Below are 8853 nucleotides of genomic sequence, written 5' to 3'. Positions count from 1 at the left end.
CTCGACCAAATATTCGGCGCTAGATGGCGACATTCAGCACGCAATGGCACATCAATTAGCCTATTTTTCTGTTTAAATGTTGTCCTACCTTTTGCACTTAATACATTTGACAGATTCGGGGTAACGCCCACAACTTAAAATCTGTTTTTTATATAAATCTGAACACCTGAGTATGTTTACTGAATAAATTCAGGCTATGTATCTAGCAAAGCTCTACGTAGAAATCAAAACTGCAGCCTCAAAGTTGCAAGTCTAGTCCCCGACAATATTATTTATTTATTTATTTATTTATTTATTTATTTATTCATTTATTCACTGACTTATTCAGCCTACTTACTTAGGGGTCAATGCTATGTGGATACTGGGTCAAATAAAACATAGATTATACATCAATTTACTGTTCCATGCTGTTTAAATTTGTCAATTTTGTTCACACCATTTGTCCAAATAATTCCTGAACCTCATGCTTACAAATGTGCTCCTCTTGATCCAAAGCCATCCACGGTCTTTATGTTCTGTTGAAGACTTGAAACAGCTCAATGTATACCACAGAGACAAGGTTGTCATGTTCAATTCTAGTTTATTGCTACGAGTGGAAACAATTTAATTTAATTGAAAACATTTTTAGATTCATTGACACAACAGTTGTTTTAAGATTAAGTATCATTTAATTATGTGTTCAGAAAGTTTAAACAGTTTCCATTTTGAATAAAGTGACAAAACCCTTATGTAACTTGAACCAACAGCCTTTGCATTAATTTCATATGGCCATAAATTCAAATAGGAACTGTCAGCAGTTTGAACTATTCAATGTGGGTAAAACAGCACATATCTACCACCTCAAAAAAGTTTCATTGAATAGTTTATTTTTTAATGGTTTCAAAAAGAGCTTGTGAACAGGCTTGTGTTATGGTTAAATCAGGAAAGCACTGTACATTTTAATTTTACAACTATTGTATTGCCTATTACAGCTGCAGCTTGCGAATTGGGAAATATGCATGAAGTTTGACCTTAACTAATTTACTTACTTCGGATTGAGAGGATCTGAACAAAACACTGGTTCACAGCACCCTGCTGTTCTGAAGTGCTGATTTTAATCTCTCCACACACAAAAAAATGGATTCACAAAAAAGGATGTGCCAGTACTGTCTGCTCTGAAATGAGTACTCAGTAACTGTCAGTTCTGGGTCATCTCAGATTGTCAGATTGGGCTGAAAGGGATTTATAAATGCATCATGCAAACATGGCTGTTTTCCTTTTAAAAGCAAAAAAATATATGTTTCTATGGATTATTTTGTCACAGCAGATTGGATCCATTTAACTGTAATTGCTCATGTGCTCTTTGCAACGATTGTTGGGTGTGGATGAATTTTTGCCAGAAATTTTAGGATTTTAAGAAAAACTCCTTTATGCCAATGCTTAAAAGGGATAGTGGGAACTTCGTTGTGTGTACATGTGGGTGACAATACAATATTTATCAGTATCTATCCTGCTAAAGAATTTGTGGCAGAAAGAAATGCAACACAACAGACATGACTGTGGAAAATAGCAACAGTAAATTTATCTTTATCAGTTCTATACCCTTCAAATAGTAAGGACGTCTTGTTATTACTTACTGGCAAATATAAACAGAAATAAAAATGAAGGTCATTTTGAATTCCAAGGAGAAGGCCAAAAATTACAAAACCACTTCCTCCTAAGATATGCAACAATAACAGCTTGCTACCTAAGAGCAAATGCAGTCCTGGAGACAAAAGGAAAAACCTTGCATGAAAACTGGTATGATTTCTTTTTCATTTGTTTTGTTTTTTTTCTTTTTAGAGCTGACCCTAGGAAAGCATATCAAGCGTAGGAAAACCTGATATGCCCTTGAACGGTTTTGTTCCCAGAATTAAACTTTGCAACACTCACAGCAACGTGTTTCATCAAACAGGACAGCTTTGATCTTAAAGGACAGGGTTCACCAGGTGCATTCAAAACAGTAAAGAGAAAAAGCAGGGCATTCAAAATATCCCTCAGCAATGTATCCCCTTTAATTCAGAAGTTTCCCAGTGTTAGCTTCAAGAGGGGGTATATCAGGTACTGTCTCTGGTGGTGAAGGACCAGACAAGATTAGAAGGCCATTGCGGAAAACACAAAACAACTTTCAAAAACTTGCGCACTGCAAAAACAATTAAGGCTTCCAAACAAATAAGTTGGTATTCTGGAATGGCCCAGTCAAAGCCCATACTGAAATGGCTTTACGTCTGTGGTATGACCTGAAAATTGCTGTTTACCAGTGTTCTCCATCTAACCTGGTAGAGTTGGAGCAAATTTACATAGAAGAATGGGCAAAAATCAAAAGATCAAAATGTGGAAAGTTGATACTATATGATCATACCTGAGAAGACTCAGAGCTGTAGCTGCTGTCAAAGCCCAACCTAGCTACTGAATGAAAAAGCATTTTTTAATTTACTGTGTTGGTGAAGGGGGATTTATTTTTCAATCAATTAAAATCTTAACGTGTAACTGGACAGGCTGCTAAAAGGAGGGTGAATACTTTCTGAAGACACTATATATATGTTGCATGCACTTTAGTTATTTAAGCCTTTGCAAATCTTGCACATCCTGTTTTCCAAAGAACACTTTTACTATTTTCTTTTGCTTGGTATAAATGTTCAAACTTTTGTGGTTGTTATTTAGACCATTGGGTAAGAACAGAGACTGGCTTACAATAACTTGCTCATTCACTGAAAAAATAAATGTATTGATATGTTCTGGTTCTGAAAGATTTGTTTCTGTTTATCCCTAAGGCATATATAAGAAGAATAGAGCACAAACCATGAGAAAAGTTTACCTGCACAGTGGGTGCGCAGAATGTTTCTTATAATCTAGATGGTAAACAGTGTATATTTTGTACACTTCCATGGCTACATCTGGGTTTTAGGGGAAACTTATTTTAGCCTGTGATGGGAAGCACAAGGACCCAATGAACTAGGCCAGATCCTTGGGGCTTTGAATGCATTTTGATGTCTGCAATGTATTTAAAGGATCATGACACATGAACATTAACAAATCTCAGGCAGTGTCCTAGATAGTCCCGTCTATTCAAACATACAGCGGTACATGAGTCACTGGGCTGATCTGTGTCGGACAAAGGGTCACCTGTTTCTCTTAGTGTTGAAAAAGTGATGTTACAAAGGTCAATTTTCCACATTATTGCCTAAATTGTGGTACTGTAACCCTTTCTATATGTATTGGATCCTCAATTGAAATTCTGCATTCCAGCTGTAACATTTCTTGCATCGCAATGTGTTTCAGAAAGCTGCCTTTCAAGCAAACTTATTTTCTTAGGTGATTTTTTATATCAAGAACAATGTATTTGTACACTTTTCAAAGTTAAGGACTAATGAATTTGAGTCATGGATTAAATGCTTTGTGTGTCAAAATAAAGATACTGGAATAAACACAGAAATTGCATTCAAAACATTTATTTGGAGAAAATGTCAGACTTAAGTTTTTTGGTACAAAAAAGAGCACACATTGTGCATGGGACAAGTCACAGTACAATGACAGTAATGATTTACAGTACAGTCTTCAAATATCTAGCTAAACACGATTGTAACAAAGACCATTTGAGCACGTGCATTTGTAACACCATGGTAAATCAACCAATATGTATTAAACCTCCAGCACTATGCAATCTGAACTTTCTAACAGCTGGAAATGGATAAATATATAAGGCACTTATTGGATCACCCATTAACTGTTGCCATAATGATCTAGGGCTCAAAAATTTGCAAGTACCCAGAAAAATTCATGATTGCATAAAATTCTGTGAAAAACTATATTAAAAATAAAGAAATAGTGCTTTATTTGATAACAAAAAGAACAAAACAACATTTTAGCATTTATGCAGATATGCAAATATACCCGAAGAAAAGTAAATGATTCATTTGAAGCTATACTTCATGCACCTGAGTATTTGGTATTAAATACATATACTGTATATTACAATTCATGCATAGATGTCAATGGTTTTCATGATGCATTCCAACAACTTCTGAAACTTTTGCCTTTTATTTCCATATCCATCAATTACATTGGTTTTCATTTGTTCTTCTTCAATTGTGTACTCTTGATCTCTTGATTGTCTACCAGGAATATCATCATAGGAACATTTTTGATAATTCATAAGTTATGCACTCATAGCACCTTGAAAGTTAGGCCCATACTTACATGGATGTATACACAATAACATCAATGCAAAAGAATGGACAAACTTGCACCGAGGAATGTAATGACCAGAAGAATTTAAGTCAATGTTTTATGGTTTTTAGAATTCAAATTCAAAACAGCAAACTACATCTTCTTTTTAAGTCGTTCCCCTGAGTCATTTCAGTTGCCTTCCACTTTAGTCACACAGCTATCCATTTGCATATATCTAGTTACTTATACCAGACTATATGTTAGTGTCAACAAGTTTCTTTAAAAACATTTTAAAGCAAGATGAAAAGCATTTTTTTTTTACTGATTTACTATCTATATCAGCTGTTTTCTAACAGTTTATTGTTGTATAGTAATTGCAGTTGGTCCTGGAGAGAAATGAGTGTGGTCCTTTTCTGCTTTTAAGACTTGATGGGCTGGCTAAATGAACAATGTCCACCACTAGGAGAAAAAAAGCAAATATTACATACATGCACACGCATGCTGACATGACACGTATATACATAAATGCCCGATTAACCCAATTAACAACCCATCAGTTCTCCCTTACCTGCATATTCCTGTAGAACACTCGTAGTTGTTCTTGCAGTAGGCCCCATGGGGCTTGCTTCCCATGATCCTCCACAGGGGTGTCATGCGAGCTATCCTTCTTAGCAGCCCTCCGCTCTGAAGATGGGTTGACACGCTGTCTGGAACGGGATGACTGCATACCTGTATCAAACAAATGCGCACATACACAATCAGCATAAACCAGAAAACCACATTTGCCAAATGTATGTCACATAACTGAACAGTACACTAGTCGCTAGAGTATATGGAATGCAATATAGATTCTTTCAAGCCCAAGAGAATAGTAAAACAGAATAATTTCTTGTCTGTCCAGAACTTATAGCTCTCAAAAAACATAGAAATGTAATAATTCAGATAGAAATCCAGAGATAGGATTTCAACTAAGTTATGCCACAGAAATGTATTTACCTCATGAGCAATTAGAGTATTCTAATTTCTAGTAATTAAAATAACTGCAGAATTATTTATTTATTCTTATGCCAATTTGTTTTTAGGCAATAATAACATTATTATGGTATTATTAACATTGATAAACGTGCACTACACTAAAAAAAAAGAAAACTAAAAAGAAATATACAAATGTTGTATATCAAAAACATTTTGCAAGAACTACCACCTTACTCCCCAAAGATTCTTCTGTATGCATGGTCAAATACATTTTCTGAATATTTGTGTTGATCATTTGGCTGTATCATGTTCACACATAGTTGTAAATATATATTACATGTGTATGAGATTTTTCCAATATTACTATTCAATTACAAAAATGTATATCTTTGACTGAAAGGCCCATATGTGTTCATTGTTGTACTATATACGATATTGAAAAATTATTTCCAGGGAAAATGGATAAATATCTGCATTCATTTTGTTTTACTGCTACATGTAACTTTTTTGTTGTGGTGAGTTGACAGAGCCTTAACAAGTATTACACTGCACTTATTTCCATAATGCTGCAAAAAAACTTATAAAATGTGAAGTTTTACCTGGTGGATGAGGACCAGCAACACCAAACCGCAGGCAGCTGTTGCCCTACTGCAGGCCTGTTTGTGCATCTTGAGGGAAGATGGATGGAGTGAGATGAACGAGGCTTGGGGTGAGTTTCTGGAGAGACTGGAGAAGCGGTGGCACTGCGTTCCTCCTTTTATATTCCTGTCCAAATCCGCAGACGCAGGCAGGCTATCTGCTCCCCTTCAACTCCCAAGTCAGCTTTCCTGTGCCCTGGTGATGTCACGTGTTTAGTAAATATTTGAACGCCGCACAGATAAACTGTCCCATAGGCTCTGGTGTGAGCCAAGAGCTCTGAGCTTTCTGGCACCGAACGCTGATAAGATGGAACGAGTACATCATTGCCATCCCACCATCTCCAGTCCAGTCTCTGAATAATAGTCCAGAATAAAAAGGCCGTCAATACTATGCACTGTTAATAAGAGTGTATAAACAGTATCCTGTTAACATGCACCAATCACTGTTTCAAGACTGTTTGACCACTGTGGACCAGCCTGAAATGGCTGCCACTACATTTCTTAATGAAATTCAATCATTACATTTATGAAAATTCCCTTAGCATTTCATTGAGGGAGGAGGCATGATTTGGACTGAATGGGAACTGTAAAAATTGCAGGAATCATGAACCTCGATTTTAAAAACTGTGGCTACAGGGAATAAGAATGAAGCTGAAAACCTGTCTGGATCCAAAATGTAAGTCCGGGTTGATCCAAAATATTGAGTTTCCAGAACGCAATGTACTTTACTTATCATTCATATTGGAAGTTTTACTATTTAGTATATATAGTATTTACTTAGCAGATACTTTGATCCAAGAGGACTTACACTACAGGAATGCAAATTTGGTGTAAAGCACCAACACTGAAAGCCAAAATATTCCACCAGATTCTGGTTTCATTTTTTGCAAAAGATATTTTTGAATGATAAATGTCCAAACACATGCAAACTATGTGACACTGCCCCGCAGCCCATCTCACATTGATTTAGTGCCTTACTGTTCATTTCAGCAAAATGTTTTAAGCTTGTCTAAAACAAATCCTTTTTTCACCCAACACACAGTGTATTCCTGTCATTTGCAGCAGGAACTGTTTCAACAACACCAATCAAATAAAACTTTGCTTTGAGAAAGAATTTTCTGCATGATTTAAGTATTTTCAAAACTATTTAAATGTATTCATTTACACAAATTTCTAAATTAAAGAAGCAGAATAGAGACAAAATCCTACAAATCTTTTCACTGAGCACAGTGCAATTTCCAGTAACAGACACTTCCAATCAAATTTGCCCACCCAAAAGATAGCTGTGGAGATAGCCTTTTGGTCACAATTTATGGAGATTGCTGAAGTGTTACAAAGGTCAGACCAAAAATACCCAGTGGTCCAACAGTGCAAATGTGTTCCTTTTTTCACATGTGTTTCACTTTCAGTAGTTACAGATACACAAAATTCTCAGGACTGTGACATAATATTTTTTATCTATTTTTTATTTTTGGTACTATACTCCAGCACAATGAATTTGAAATAAAACAATGAATATTAGGTTAAAAGTGTGAACTGCCAGCTTAAATTGTATGGTATTTACATCCACATTGGGAGATCTGTCTAAGAATTACAGCTATTTTTATACACAGCCCCCCAATTTGGGGAAGTAAAATTAATTGGACAAATTAACATAATCAGAAATAAAGTTGTCATATTCAGTACTTGGTTGCAAATCCTCTGTGTCTTGCGGTGAACCTTGTGAGGCTATGCTGGTGTAGTCTTCTCTTCATGATAGTCTTTGACACATCTATGCCTACATCCTGGAGAGTGTTCTTGATCTGTTTTACAGTTGAAAACGGGTTTGCCTTCATAATTGAAAGCATTCTTTTGTCATCCACAGTGGTCTTCCATGGTCTACCAGGCTGTGTGTTCTTACTACCTAACGATGTACCAAACTGTTAATTTTGAGAGACCTACTGTTTTGGTTATGTCTCTAATGAATTTATTCTGATTTTTCAGCTTCATAGATGTCCTGCTTTACTAGCATTGACACTTATTTGGTCCTCATGTGGAGAGACAACAGCAACGACACCAAATGCAAATTCCACGCCTAGAATCAACTCTTGACCTTTTGCTAGCTTTCTTGAGCATGAAATAATGATGCAAAGACACACAGCTGGCTAAAGAACAGCAGCAGAGCAGCCAATTTCTGTCCCATTACATTTGCTCCCCTAAAATGGGGGGGCTGTGTATAAAAATGGCTATAATTCCTGCATGGATTACCCAATATGGATGTAAATACCCTCCAATTAAAGCTGACTTTAACCTCACCAAATGCTCATTGTTTCATTTCAATCCAATGTGCTTGCGTAGAGAGCCAAAACAACAAAAAATTGTGTCACTGTCCCAACACTTTTGCGTTTATCTATATGTGTACATTCACTTGTAAATATTCTTTAGACATGCTGAACATTGTGGAAAAACTAGTGAAGAATCAATACTAGGACTTACATATTAGCCCGTTCAGAACCTAAAAAAAAATGTTTCAACATCTTCCTCTAGAGGGATTTATCACAGTCAAGGTCTCAGGCAGTGGCATGGGGCCAGTGATGACCTTTGCCAGCATTTTCTTTTTTTGTATGCTTGTTTATGAGTCCTGGCAGACTTTCATCAAATCATGGACGCGATTCAAGGACTGATGAGAGGAAAGACAAAGTGCATTGTCCTGAACTATAACTAGCCTTGTGCCAAGAGAGGGAAAGTGTTCATACCTCTCCACAGACCCATAAAGCAAGAAGACTGTCAGAAGAATCAATGCAGTCATCTCAAAGGGTCATTGTGCTGAAGGCACAGGCTTCAGTCCTTTCAAACATGATGAGAGTCGCTCAAAGGTTGGAGGCATCCCGAGTGAAAGTGGCATTTTGACACTTAGTCCAAGTGCAGAGGAATGCTGTAGGGGTCAGGTTTGGATCATACCAGTTCTGAATGCAGCTGGAAGTTCCACAGGGTCATATATAACTGGTCGTAGGTACAGTTTTGGTATCCCATACAGTTGCTTTGGGAGGTATCAGCAGGTATCCCATTCTTC

At 36.5% G+C, this 8853-nt stretch overlaps 1 protein-coding gene across 1 annotated transcript; it reads right to left on the bottom strand.

Moving 5' to 3' along the window:
* Positions 1–3454: 3454 nt before the first annotated feature.
* Positions 3455–5919, bottom strand: leap2 (liver-expressed antimicrobial peptide 2). Its single transcript, XM_064328411.1, has 3 exons — positions 5763–5919; positions 4757–4917; positions 3455–4647 (listed from the first exon to the last, which is right to left on the bottom strand). Exons 1-3 carry the CDS (start codon positions 5829–5831, stop codon positions 4608–4610), a joined length of 270 nt encoding a protein of 89 aa, XP_064184481.1. The 5' UTR covers positions 5832–5919; the 3' UTR covers positions 3455–4607.
* Between the last annotated feature and the right edge of the window lie 2934 nt (positions 5920–8853).

The sequence above is a fragment of the Anguilla rostrata genome, chromosome 3, assembly GCF_018555375.3.
Source record: "Anguilla rostrata isolate EN2019 chromosome 3, ASM1855537v3, whole genome shotgun sequence".
Classification (NCBI taxonomy): Eukaryota; Metazoa; Chordata; class Actinopteri; order Anguilliformes; family Anguillidae; genus Anguilla; species Anguilla rostrata.
This window is presented reverse-complemented; position numbering and strand designations above follow the sequence as displayed.

Excerpts from the sequence above, each read along its gene's own strand:
- leap2 (XM_064328411.1), bottom strand. The coding sequence starts at position 5,831 with ATGCACAAACAGGCCTGCAGTAGGGCAACAGCTGCCTGCGGTTTGGTG. Across the intron at positions 4,918-5,762 it reads TGCTGGTCCTCATCCACCAG|GTATGCAGTCATCCCGTTCC; the intron begins GTAAAACTTCAC and ends TGTTTGATACAG. Across the intron at positions 4,648-4,756 it reads TGTTCTACAGGAATATGCAG|TGGTGGACATTGTTCATTTA; the intron begins GTAAGGGAGAAC and ends TTTTTCTCCTAG.